This window comes from Saccostrea cucullata, unplaced genomic scaffold (assembly GCF_032062105.1).
Source record: "Saccostrea cucullata isolate Sc308-1 unplaced genomic scaffold, CSIRO_AGI_Scuc_v1 ctg4826, whole genome shotgun sequence".
Classification (NCBI taxonomy): Eukaryota; Metazoa; Mollusca; class Bivalvia; order Ostreida; family Ostreidae; genus Saccostrea; species Saccostrea cuccullata.
The window spans coordinates 26310-41220 of record NW_026918334.1 but is presented as its reverse complement, the minus strand read 5'-3'; the positions used below and the strand labels follow the sequence as shown (position 1 = coordinate 41220).

At 32.8% G+C, this 14911-nt stretch overlaps 1 protein-coding gene across 1 annotated transcript; it reads left to right on the top strand.

Annotated features, from left to right (window-relative positions):
* Positions 1–1887: 1887 nt before the first annotated feature.
* Positions 1888–14077, top strand: LOC134263423 (somatostatin receptor type 5-like). Its single transcript, XM_062745768.1, has 2 exons — positions 1888–1927; positions 12700–14077. Exon 2 carries the CDS (start codon positions 12753–12755, stop codon positions 13815–13817), a length of 1065 nt encoding a protein of 354 aa, XP_062601752.1. The 5' UTR covers positions 1888–1927; positions 12700–12752; the 3' UTR covers positions 13818–14077.
* Positions 14078–14911: the final 834 nt, after the last annotated feature.

Here is a 14911-nt window from a genome sequence, read left to right as displayed (position 1 = left end):
ATTTGGAAATGCTCACTTAAGAAACTATTACAGCTAAAACACAATTAATTTTTAGCGATATTTAATTTTAGCGATCTCGGAACCCTCGCTAATAATGCCAAAATTAAATCCTCGCTAAAAATTCTACTTATACGGTATTTTAAATACACCACTCTTTATGGCTTGAGGAAGAGGCCTATATTTATTTTGAGGCCAAAGGCCAAGGTGGTAAATTAATAAATTCCCTGTGTATTTATGTGTACAATTTTTATCTCTATGTGATATTTGAGCCTATGCAATCAAATTTTATTTACAACGTAACCCCCTGCGACCCCATCTGGTCTTCTGTAAGTCCCCTTTCCCTTCGACCCCAATATGTATATTGTAACAGAATTTGTAGAATGTTTGACATGAACTGTGTGGAAGATGAGATCCACTCACTGATTGAATGTCCATTATATAAACATGCTAGAGATGACTTTTTTAAAGATTATTGCTAAAAGTAATAAAAATTTCTCTACGTTAACAAATAAAGAAAAATTTTACGGATTATGTCTAACGAAAATGACGTAGCTTATCAAGCTGGGTAATTTTTTAATCAATATCTTAAAAATAAGAAATAGCGAATTATGCAATGTTAAAAAAAGAAGCAAATAAATGCAAAAGAGTAATAATGTTTATACTCTAGTAAAAAAGCCTTATATGTATAGTATGTCATGGTATGTCGATTAAATATGTTGTTGTCCCCAACTGCTGTATCATCATTAATCTTTTGTTAGTTGCTACTATCAATTTGGAATTTCTTCTTGAATGTTTTTCTCTTCACTTGTATGCCCTGATTGGCCCCAAATTGGTATTAATAAATCATATCTTGCTGACACTTTTGATTTATTTTGGTTTGTTTATTAGTTAACGTCCCTCTCGAGAATTTTTCACTTACATGGTTACTCTATCAGTTGCCAGTGGAGAGCTGCAAATTTTGTCCTATATTCGACACTCAGGACCACTGAGCATTGAGGGATCTTTTTCGTGTCAGCACCTACTGCGACATGGGACCTCGGTTTATACGGTCTCATGCAAAGGATCGGTATCCGTGTCCCACAGTGGGATTCGACCCTCGACGTCGGGATCAACTCCTTACCTTGCGAATCTAGAGCAGATGGTCTAACCACTGCATCACACGGGGGACTGGCCTCTATTTTAATGAGCGGAATGAACACCATTTCTCCAGATGTTAGAACTGGAGAAGGTTGATGAAGATCAGTCAAATAGATGCAGAGTAGTCCGTATATTCTCATTCATCCTTTTATAAGTTAAACCACAAATTTAATCAGAATGTTGAAAGAAGAAACTAGATAGTTGTTACCTATCCATTCTTGGTTGACATTATTAGCCCTTACGAAATATTTACAAATTTTTATTTTAAAAACCATTTTAATCAGGCTAGATTTATTTAACAGTATCTTTTATTACCCTTTCTATTTATTCAGAGGGACATTCTTATCAATCGATTAACAGAAACATCAGTTGTAGTAAGTACTTTGATCTCCGGGTCTTGTAAAAATGCCTTATTTACAACAGTCAAACCTAAAAGTGAGACTTTCATTCGAAATCTAAATTTGTTGCCCATAATTAATAAGACCACGTCATGATTTTCTCTATAATGGATTAAATAGCTGATGTTTGAAGAATATCTAACATATTAAAGTCTTTCTTTTTATTTGATATCCTACTGCAGTTGATCATTTACGAGAAAGTAGGTGATTATTATTTATTATTCCTAGAGTAGATGAGTATTGATTATTTTCGGGCTCTCGTTGCACTATAAAGCCTTTTTGTAACCGGTATATTCTCAGTCCAAGATTTATCATTGTTTGATTTACATGTATCGGAGACTATCCTTTCCCTCATTATGGAATACCAAATGAGGAAACTTCTGTAACTACAGGTAAGAAAAAAAAATCACAGATTATTTTGTTCAACTGGCATACATATAGATGTGCTATCATACATTTGTAATTATTTAAAGATAGTTACAATACCTTTATTTAGGAATTCAATTTATATTGTATATGCAAAGGTTGGAAAAAATGATAAGTCAAAGATCGTGTGTCTGACCTCTGTTTTGTGCTTTTGAAAAGTAAACAATTAAATTCAATTTAAATTAAATCTTAATGTTCAACCTTCCAAATACTGAAATCTTAATGTTCAACCTACCAAATACTGAATTCAGTATTTTATCTCATTACACAGGAAAATCTTTCCTATTAAAGTTATAAGCGTGAAAATATTTTTTTCCAGCATAAAATTTGAATAAAAATTTTATCAATTTTATGCTTATATTTTTTAAAAACAATTTTCAATTAAAAGTTTCTTTAAATCAATTTATCCGAAAGCGGAATGAAGTTGACTTCAGCGAACTAATTTGTATTACTGGCTAAAAGAAAAGATTTATTATTATATTAGACACATCAACGAAAAATTTCAAAGAAGTCAATGATCTTTTTGAAATAGATACTGAAAGGGTCTAAAGAAGACCTCTGCGTGCTTTGAATATACCAAAGCTAATTATTTTTTACGACCACCGAACAAGCAACTGAAAATCTGGAAAGTCATTAATTTTCACAGCATAGATACCGAATGATATTAGCCCTCAAGTCTTCAGATGCAAATATACATCTCATATAAGGGGGGGGGGGGAGAATTAATTAGAATTCATATTGAATATTTTCCTGTAAAGAAAAAATGAAAATATTAGTTTATTTGTAAATTAATTTAGGAATATATATGTGATCTAAAAAAAATTTCGTGAATCTTGCAAAATGGGGAATTATGCAATTAAATTTGCGAAATACGATGGTTGATGCAAAAGTTCGTGGAAATTTTTTATATTTTATTTATATATAAGTGAAATTGGTTGAAAATTACAAATGAGAATATAGACACTTGTTGAATATTTAAAATTAAAAAAATATTTTAAATATTTAAGATAGTATCTCTATGGCAGTTGCCATAGAAACGGATGTTTGGAAATGCGGGGGAGACATCGACGCGTTTATTATCATTTTAATTCTTAATACGTGAAATAAGTATAAAACCGCCCTTTGTGTTCTAGAAAACAAAAATTATGTCGTTATTACGATCGCTTGATCTTTTATAAACCTTTGTGTGTGAATTTTACTGATCTTAACAGATATATGTATTTTGTTTATTACTTGATAATTTATTGTTCATCTTAAGCTTGTTGGACGACGTCCAATTTCGGTGAAGTCATACGTTTTGTGAAAATCCCGGGATCACTCTATCTTAAATGCGTATGTTATTCGCATAAACTTGGGAAAATGCATTTAGTTACTGGTTTTCCAGTGGCGTAAGAAATTGAAGAAAAATATAACTTCAATGAATGTTGATTAAAGGTGTGGCTGCCTTTTGGGGGCTCTGTTTTAAGTGTTTATCCCCCTAGACAAATTAAAAGCGTTAATAGACGTTGTCGGCTGTTCTTGACATTGCTACTGAAATCGGACCAACATATGGAAAGATGGGGGTATTCTGAAATATGAGTTAAAAATGAAGATAAGTTGGTGCGAGAGGATACCCAGGCTTTTCTTGAGAAAAAAATGGAAAAAAGGGCACCATTTTGTAGAACTACGTGTTTGAATTGGACATTAGGGTGAGATGCTTCTATTTAACGTGACGTGACATACCTAACTTGACGTTACTTCGAAGTCTCCCCCGAGTTTCACAACTATCCATTTTCAGAAAGCTCGTGTGACCTTATTGGTAATTGGAACGTGGTGAAATTTTCCAGTATTGTTGCATTATGACTCTATTTTATGAATATGTCTATTGTTTGCTTTTATCAAATCACGATAAAATTTTAGAAAGAAATTCCACGAACTTTTGGATCAACCTCGTAAAATAAACGTTTTACAAAAAGGAACCTTAAGTTTTTAAATAAGGATTTTTAATAAGCATTGGCTGAAAGCGACAGGTCTTAACAAAACAACACAAATGCCTCAACCTAATTTTTTGGAAATTTGAATTATTTTTGTTTATTGTTTAACGTCTCTCTCTCTCTCGAAAATTGTCACTCATACGGAGATGCCTCCATTTGCCGGTTCTAAAGATGGATGCTATATGCGTTTCATATATGGTTGTACTTAGCTGAAGAGCCAAATAACTTAAATTCAGCTATCATATGCATAGGGTGTCACGGCGAATCTGCCCGGTTTGTTATTCCACTTAAGTTCCTAATCTCCCACCTCTGGAATATACGGAGGTTCGTACTTTACACCCTATTTACAGAGCTGTATTGTTGTCCCCCGCTTGAAAAGTGGGGGATATTAATTTGGGTCTGTCCGTCATTCTGTCTGTCTGTAACGCTTTCGTTTCCACACGATATCTCGAGAACCCTTTGAGTTTTCACAATGAAATTTTGCATTGCAACTCCCTATGGACTAAAGAAGAACCCTATTGATTTTGAAGTCCAAAGGTCAAGGTCATAAATTCGCAAATTCTGTCTGTTATAACACTTTCTTTTCCGCGCGATATCTCGAGAACCCTTTGAGCTTTTGCAGTGAAATTTTACATAACTCCCTATGGCCCAAGGAAGACCCCTATGTATTCTGAGGTCGAAAGGTCAAAGTTCAAGGTCGTAAATTTATACATTATGTCTGTGTGTAACACTATCCTTTCCGGGCGATATTTCAAGAGAATTTTGAGCTTTTGCAATGTAATTTTATACCAAAACTCCCTAGGACCTCTCTCACCCCTCTCAAAGTGTCCCGCTCCGTTTGTTTTATTAGTATTTATTGTATTACATGTCGCTATTTTTAGCACAGGGGCATGCGGATAATTATTATGTATAAAACAGGTTCTCGGCGGACTTTATATTCTTATTACATTAGAACTATTTAATAAAGGTTACATTAGACACTATGCATTGTGTAAAATTTTGACAATATCGAACGTGAATATATAAATACATGTATGTGACTTCATGTTTGTATATAATTTTCGCCATTGTAAAGTATTTCCGTGGTCTAGTGGTATGTCAGAAAAAAAAATTAAAAAGGGAGAAAAAATGTCTCCCGCCTCATATGTGAGAGGTCCCGTGTTCGAATCCCGGACGATCCACTTTCTTTTTTTTTCGAAAAACTTTTTTTTTTTGATAAATGATAGTATTCAGCATGTGAAATGAAATATAAATTTATGAGGTCTGGCTTATACAAATCATCATTAAATCATCATTATATTATTCCGTATAAAAAGAATCTTCTATGCAATTAATAAAGAATAGCAATCAAATCTTTATACGCATATTGACATACATGTATTTTATTTGCTTCAGTATACATGTATACATTTAATAATTCTACAAATTCAGTCAGGGAGATCCGACTTTTTCCTCTAAGCGGGGGACACGAATTCTCTGAATTAGCTTGTTTATAGATTTTTCGAAATTGACTACTGTTCGTTTTCTTTGCCTTTTTTTGTTCTTTTATTCAAACCTTTTTTTCTTATGAATATTTTATTCCCCTGCTGACCCTTTCTTCACTAGGGTTATCTTTGATCTATCATATATCTTTTATTTATAGGGTAGTATTGTTCGTCTTGCTTTAATCTTTTTAGAAGGTCCTGTCCAACTTACGCGAATAAGAATGCAAAGATCATTATACCCCAGCTTGAAAAGCGGGAGGGTATATAGTAATCAGTATGTTCGTCCGTACGTCCGTCTAGCTGTACTTCCGTCCGTCCGTCTGCCTGTTACGCTTTGGGGTACCAATCTCTTATCCGCAACTCCTCTCATACCACTGAATGAAATTTGATAAAACTTTCACAGAATCTTTATTACATATTGCCATTGTGCACCTCCTATTTTACTTTTTGATCGGACACATATTTTGGGTTTCCCATAGCAAAACATGGACACTGCTTTTTTGCACATATGGGGGGTATCATTTAGTGACCTTATTGCTCACAGTGCCTCTAGTTTATATAAACACTGGGTTATGCTGATTTATGAATATTCAACTAGGTAATGGGAGTGCATTTCTAAATGAAATCTACCACATTCTGCAAGCACCCTTCTGAATGTACCTTTCAAAATGAAAAAATAATAAGGAAATCATTATCATTTATCATTATCTCATTTATTATCATTTATAAATCAAAACATTTTTACCATTCGCTGTCTTTCTGTCACCGCTTCAGTAAATGATTAAATTTATTGACAAATGAATAATTTTATTACACATGTACTTTAAACTATCCGATCATAGAAAGAAAATTACTAGCAAAATCTATAATGATTTTTTTCCCCTGATAAAACCAATTCTGTCTAGTAGTTAAATGTCTTCATATAAGAAATAAAATTTAAAAAAAAAATAATTAAATGACTGAGAAACCTGTCCAATTTGTTAAAGACAGAAGCAGTTAGGCATTTGAAGATCAGTGAGAAATTTCATGCTTGTTAAGAGGAATCTGAAAGACGATCATCATTTGTCTGTAAAGGTGATCATTAAATGAGACCATTTCTCTTCATGCTGTAATTCTTGATAATGCCTCCTAGCTCCATCAAAGGAAATCGGAGAGACAGATGTAGTTGTCCTATGGTCACTATCGCTATTTATTCATTGAACTTGATTAGAAGGGTTCCTTTTTTTCTCCCATTAAGGCCAAATGATGGTTTCTTCATGTGATGCTTTTATTCAAATCATGTGACAAGAAATCAATTTAATAAAAGATAAGGAAAGCGGGAAAGATTTTTTTCCTTACAAAGGAAAACGAACAAGATGAACATGTTCCAATGAATTTTGAAGTAAAAACTCCACAAAGTGGAGAATTTAATGAACAAGATGTACAGTTGTACATATTTAAGGTTAGTGGACATGCAGATTAATTAAATCAGAGGTTAAGTTAAAATAGGAAATAAATTGCTTCACTCATAAGTGTTACAAATTAAGGCTTACAAATCTGTGGCGCTATTCACCAAAAATCTAACGACTAAGACTAAAAATTTCCCTCCTTCAATTGCAAATATCTAAACTGCGAAAATCTCTCTCTCTTTTTTTTTTTTTTTTTTTTTTATACATTTTATCAGTATCTTATGATTAAATTGGAAATAACAGTTTGGGAAAAAATTATCTTTATTAAATAAATAAAGAACAAGGTATGTTTTTAATACATATCTTGCCCTATGATTTTCTTTAAATGAAACTGATGTAAAAAATGAAAACTAGTGCTTTTTGAATCATTGAAATTCAATGCAGAAAAATCATGCACGTCATTATTCTCACATGTTTCTAAATGCCTATTGTGACGTCATAAATATGTGCCGTTTCCCGTATTTTCTTAAAAAGTTGCAGAAGACAAATTTTCAGAGGAAGTTTCTATCATATAATTGTTCACAGGCATCGCCCACGAAGATTTTGAGATATGTGACTTTTCTTCTAATTTTGCATAGCATATCCAAAAATTAAAGTGGGCGACGGCTGTGGACATTTTTTTCTGAAGGAAAATTACCCTTGAAATGGGTCATTTTGAGGCTTTTTATGCACCCGGATCGATAGATCCGAGGCGTATATTGTTTTTGTCCTGTCTGTTTGTCTGTTTATCTGTTTGTCTGTCTGTCTGTTGTCAACTTTAACCTTCGCCATAACTTTTGAACCATGAGAGATAGAGACTTCATATTTCGTGTGCACACTCCACCAATGAAGTTCTTTTAAACGACATCAAGGTCAATGACCTTGTGACCTTGACTATGACGTATATGCTAAATATAGCTTTTTCGAACTTTCATCATAACTTTTGAACCATGAGAGATAGAGTCTTCATATTTGGTATGCATACTCCACTAATAAAGTTCTTTCAAATGACACCAAGGTCAATGACCTTGTGACCTTGACTGTGACCTATATGCTAAAAATAGATTTTGAGAACTTTCGCCATAACTTTTGAACCATGAGAGATAGGGACTTCATATGTGGTATGCATACCCCACTAATAAAGTTCTCTTAAATGACACCAAGGTCAACGACCTTGACCTTGACTTTGACTTACCTGCTAAAAATATTTTTTGAACATTGTTGCCGCCGGGCGCATAGTGCTTCACAAACACACCTTGTTATACCCCCGCTCCGAAGGAGAGGGGGGTATACTGTTTTACCCTTGTGTGTCTGTCTGTCCGTGTGTCTGTGTGTCCGTCCGTAACAAATTTTCGTAACAAATTTTCACAATCTTCTCTGAGGCATGCCATATGAGAGGATACATTTTCGCTCAAATCCGATGTCAACTTCTTGTTTCGTCGCAGTTTTCTCAGCAACTACTCATCGTAGATGCTTGAAATTTTTAAAAAATCTTCTCTGAGGCATGCCATATGGTGGGATACATTTTCGCTCAAATCCGATGTCAACTTCCTGTTTCGTCGCAGTTTTCTCAGCAACTACTCATCGTAGATGCTTGAAATTTTAAAACAATCTTTTTTGAGGCATGCCATATGGTGGGATAAATTTTCGCTCAAATCCGATATCAACTTCCTGTTTGTCTGTGCATCTGTCCGTTTCATACATAACAAATTTTCGTCACAGTTTTCTCTGCAACTACTCATTGTAGATGCTTGAAATTTTAACACAGTCTTCTCTAAGGTATTCCATATGTTGGGATACATTTCTGTTCAAATCGGATATCAACTTCCTGTTTGTCTGTGCGTCTGTCCGTTTCATACATAACAAATCTTCGTCGCAGTTTTCTCATTAGCTATTCATAGCGGATGCTTGAAATTCCATTACGGGTACACTCTTTGTTGAGGCATGCCATATGGTGGGATATATATAATCTGATGTCAACTTCATATTTTTCTGTGCATCTGCCTGTAATTGAACTTGTGTATATTAACATGATAGTGCTTATTTACATCAGAGCGGGGGGATTACTGGTGAGCATTGGCTCACAGATTTCTTGTTCTGTTTAAAATAGAGAAATGCATCAAATTTATTCCAAATTAAAGAAAAAAATTAAAAATTCCAGAATGGTACTCCTTCATGCCATATTCTTTCCTGATTTATCATAGTCAGAAATTCAACTAACATTCAACTCAACTAACATTTAAGCCAGTTTCACAACTTTTTGACGACATTCAATTTTTAGGACACAATAAAACTAAAACCGTACCTTCTTCTTACAGAGTGGTGGAATCTTATTCTTACAAGATTTTTTATGAAAAGGGCCACAGTATTTGCATGGTCGCCACTTTTATAGTTAACATTTCCTTACAAAATTAAGTTTGTAATAATTGTTTTGTTATAAAGAGTGCAATCAATATTTGAGGTGTTTTAAAACTTCATTTGTATTTATATGTTTTAAAACTATTTTTCTCAATAGTTCTACATTTTTGTCCATGTATTATCGTTAAGCAGTATATTCGTTGATTGAAGAACTAATTTCCTTACCTTAAATATTTTTTTCTGAAATCCTTTAACTTTTTTACACCTTGCATTTGTTTCTGTATCTTTTCCTTTATTTATATAGAAAATATAGGTTTTTTTGTCCTTACCTACAAAAGTAAATAATGACCCTTGATGCCTGTATGTATAATATTTTCTGGTCCAGAATAATAGGATATAGCTTTCATAAGTTTATCGACCCATCTTCTAAAAAGCAGTTGGCAGATCATTATCAACCGCTATGCCCGATAGGTTACACAGCCTTTGACATATCACGAACATTCTTTCTATTCATAAAAGAGTGATAATATGTCACAAGTCTCCGTGTCAACTAATATGAGGCCTTTTTAACTAATGAAACAATGTTTTATTCTGTAAAGAAATAACGACTTTACTTATTTTAAAAGCTGAACAGATATTTCAAGATAATTCCTACGGACTTTAAAACTTATTGCAGCCCGGAGGACCGGACTGCTCTATACATATACGTTTAAGTGTTGGTGTATGGGGATTGAGGTGGGAGAAGTTATTCAGAATTAAAGGTTTTAAAAACATTAAAAAGATTGTTAATCAGAATGTTCTTTCCCTTTAAAAATTACGAGATACATAATATACAAATGTATTTACTTCAACAAAGTGAATCTGTAAAAATATATATGTTTTTCATTTTTAATATATAAAGTTGCTTATCATTTACTGTCGAAAAAACGACAGGTCCCTTTTTTTAGAACATGGAATTTTACTTTTCGCATAAAAACGTACTCTGCACAGTTCGTGTTTTATATTCTAAAGATAAAAATTACCTACATTTTTATAATATAGGTGATGCATGTTTCTAACTTCAATTTATATTTTATGCAGCCAACATTTACTTGAGGAATTGATCAAGTTTAAAATGGTCTCGTTTTTGTTTGATTTTTATCCGACTATATAAGTTTTCAAAATATTCGCGACTATCGTCTCCATCAATTAGACGCATGCCTTTTCACACATATCGAAGCGGTTTGATGGTCAAGACTCATTTCCATTGTTTACTTTATGTATTTCCCGGGCGACAGTTGATGGTTACATCAATGTTTTCTTGTATCTAATGACATGATAGACGAATACTTTAATTGGAGAAGGTTTAGATCATCTATTTTAAAATGTTACATGTATCTATATCAGCTGGCGATATTTCTATATCGTATGAATGCAGAACTCTTGTTACTGTTAACAGTGAAAAAACGTAAAAACTTTCAAAAGATACAAAGAGCTGCAGGATTGTATTAAATTAATACATATACATGTAACCAGGTAGAACACTTCTAAAACGATCGAGAACATTTAGATGTACAAGACTTAACTTGCCCGTAACGTATCTGAATCATATGAAATCGATCCTGAAAGAATCTTTTAAAACTTCATAAACAATTCCTTTGGCATCGTCGTTTTTCATATTCACCTTAAAATTTTAAAATACTTTCTGGCTCAATGGGTACAAAGCTTCTTTGTTTAAATCCTTTAAAGGAAAGATACATTCTTAACTAGAATATCCTCTAAATTATGCCATACAAAAAGACACCAAGCTTCGAATCCTCAAGTTTTTTTTAGCAGAAGCAGCGATTGAAAGGAAAGACGCTATTGACATAAATAAGTCATAGAAGCAGCTGCTACGTGACAGTGTTTTCCTCCCAAGCTTCTCTAAAATTCAACGTGAAATATATGGAGATAACGACCAGTATTCAAGCTTTAAAGCCCATTCAAACAATTGAAATCAGAAGCAGAGCACGGACCTCTAAAACATCAGAGGAGGGGGATTGGGTGCCATGGAGGAGTGATCATGCCCTGCCAATTGATCACACTTGTATATCCTTTTATTTTTTGGTTGTTGCAAATTTTGCGAAAAAGGGTAAAGTTCTACAATTTTTTTTCTTTGCATTTAATAATTGTTTTTTTTTTCTTTTTTTTGGCAATAATTTTTTTTTTTTTATAAATATGTGTTTTAAGGCACAAAATAACCGACACGTCTGCGTTGTTTTTTTTTCAGTAATAAAGATCACAAAAATTGCGAAAAATGAACATCGCGAAAATAACCGATTGTAAGGTATCTCTGTTTTGACCTTTTATACAAGGAGAAGGTGTATATAGGTTTTCCCTATTTCCTAATCCTTTCAATAAAATATGTTTTAACTTAAGCATGCTGCTTTGCAAGATACACACAATCTTACCAGTCATAGGTTTTCATTGAAAAAAATACAACTAGAAATGGGGCGAGATTAGGAATTTACGTATGCATGTAGGCACCGTAGTTCTATTTTGTTCAAATATATCTCTGTTATTAAAAGCAGAAATCAAGTATCAATTTGTCTGATGTCTCTTTTTTTTGTGTGTGTCTTTTCCAACTTTGGCATTTCACACATGAGAAATAATTAGATTGATTGGTCATGTTGGTGTTCACAAAGTAATTTAAGAAGTACAGTTATACAAATTACCTCCAATTTACCATTCGTAGAGCTTTTTACCAGCAAGAAATCGATAAAATTGAAATTTGAGAAGGAAAAAATCAAAAGTCAATTTGGTAAATGAGAGAAGCAATTTCATTCCCAGAATGCAAGAGAATATTAAATAACATTTTGTGAAATTGAATTCAAATGTTCGATCTAAGTTTTGTTTTTAGAATTGAAGAGAACTTGTTGGAACCAATTTTGTTTATTTTTTTTGGCAGAGAGCGAGTTTTATAAGCCTTAACATTATAAACACAGGTACATGTATAAAATTATTCTTCAATTGATAAATAAGTTTAAAATCGTCTCTTTCATATCTGTCGTCAATTTTTAGTATACGTACATAGATTTTACACCCATAAGTTGTCTTAGAGGGAGGTAAGGGTATTAATTGATTTTCTTTTCGGGATATTGTGAATTACGTTATAATCGGTTTGACGTGTGAACAATTCTTAAGTTTTAGTGGTCATTAGTGCGGCTAATCCCACTTTTCCTGAGAGAAACGTGATACTGTTGCATAACTTTACGAATAATACGATATAATTTCCGCAAAATAATTGGAGTTGTTGAAAAGAGAAAATAATATGCTAAAGTGATAATTTATCGATCTTGAGTAGAAAAGGCAATTGTTTTCATCTGTATAAGAATATAGAGATTGACTTGTATTCGCAATTTACATTGAAAAGTAGCCCTAAAAGGTAGTAAACTTTTATAGTACACATGTAAATGTAATAACGTACATGTGCATGCTTATCATAAATTTTAGTATATATTCATATTGTATATTTCAGGTCTCATTACGGAAGACGTAAAGGAAGAATATTTTGCATCTGAAGAGAATACCATGATGAATACGACTTCAAACTTTAGCTTCCTTCAAGATGCAGAGCCAGATGATATTGTAAAAATATTCTCAAAAATTCAAAAGTATTCTAATCCCGTTTTTTGTTTTGTTGGCCTCATTGGGAGTATTTTTGCTCTCACTGTATTTCTCAGTAAGTCCCAACGTTCCACTTCCTGCTGCCTGTACCTAGCGGCTCGTTCCGTTTCGGACATTGGTTTCTTGATTTCACTCATCATTGTATGGATAACGGATGTGACGGACACGGCTATTTTTAACTCTCCGGGAGCATGTCAATTGACCATTTTCCTCTCTTACATTTGTGGATTTTTATCTGTTTGGTTTGTTGTAATTGTCACTGCAGAAAATTATATACGAATCTGCCATCCTTTTTCTGTAATGGAGTACTGTACCCCCAAAATTTCGAAACTCGTCATCAGTGTTTTCTTTATATTAGCCCTTGCTTTGTACAATTTTCCATTGTGGACACTGAAAGTTTCTGATGGACGCTGCACTGAGATTTCGACCTATGATGATTTATTTCAAATGTTTGTACACATGGATACAGCCTTGACGCTGGTACTTCCGGCGCTGCTTATAACATTTCTCATGGTCACCATAACTTTTCATCTGTTCAGAAGCTACCATCGTTTTCGAAGACTCAACGGGAAAAAAACGGTGAACAAGAGGTCGAGAAACCATTCCAAAGTTACGAAACTATTATTTACAGTTTCCCTTGTGTTTTTGGCTCTTAATCTACCCAGTCATGTCATTCGAACTATAATGGCTTTATCCAAATACATAATGAAGCGTGACCATTTCACGACAACCGAAATGGTGTTACAAAAACTATTTTACACCTTATACTACTTAAGTTACGCTATTAATTTATTCATATATTTGCTATGTGGTGAAAAATTCAGACGAGATTTTTATCATATGTACATCGAATGTTTTGCGAAAAGCTATAAAGAAAAGAGAAATAAGAAACTGAAAACCGATTCTTCTAATTCCCAGCTTTTGAAAAAACAGTCCACGAAAACAGAGGGAAGTGGTACTGTTGTTTGACGTTTTTATTGCAAAAAAGTATGTTGCAATGGTTCAAAAATGTTTTATGAATTATATGTATTGCAGTTGAAATTCTTCCACCTGTCTTTAGAAATTCTTTCACCTGTCCTTATTATTTTCTTTATATTGGGTAAAAAACATGCACACACACAAAATTATGAAGAAAAAAAAACGTGCAGTATGTATAATTCTTTTTTCTCGTATTTTCTCATTCCCTTTTCAGTCGAATTAATTAAAAACAATTGACATGAAGATTCAAAGAAGCCTAAAAAATCAAAAGAAATATTCAAATGTTCATTCGTTTTTTATTTGTTTATGACATGTAATGTTTGGTATGTACAAATGTTACTTACGAACATGTATATGAGAGACAAATAAAAGAACATGTATATGAGAAAAATATTTTATTGTAATTTGCAAACAGATGTTGATTGGAGACTGTAAATGACATTTTTTTCTCGTAGAGAACATGATTATTTAAATCTGAAAAAAAAACCTTTTTATTTTAGTTTTTATGCAGTGTTGGTCATTGTCATAAGATTTTTAAGTTTCAACCTTCTTTTAGAATTTTTCTAATAGGTGTAAGAATTTGTGACTTGTTCCGATGTTTTCAATCCATATATTCCATTCATTTACAAGTTATTTTTTGTAAACGTTGATTTATTTTTGTACATATTCTATATGTCAGTATACTACACTATGTAGGTCCCACATAGTTTATGTATACCTTAAAAATAATTTTCGGTTAGTTGTTTAGATTTGCTTAAATTGTGTATATTTTTTCGTAATAAAAAAGTTTCTAAATTCATGTGGTTTAAACTTTCCTTTTTTTTATATATAAAAAGGAATTGTAAAATAAAACATTTATAATGTCTTATCTTCACTGTCTAACAAAGTATGCTGAAATAATGAGTAAGTGTGACCCGATATTATCCAAATAAAACTCATCGATTAACCCCCCCCCCACACACACACACACACCCACACCCTTTCTAGCCGGGGGTGATTTACTATTTTGGTAAATTAAATGTGATGATAACAGTCATTTCTTTATGTTGTACAATGTACATGTGTTTTTTTTTAAATATTTAACA

Excerpts from the sequence above, each read along its gene's own strand:
- LOC134263423 (XM_062745768.1), top strand. The coding sequence starts at position 12,753 with ATGATGAATACGACTTCAAACTTTAGCTTCCTTCAAGATGCAGAGCCA.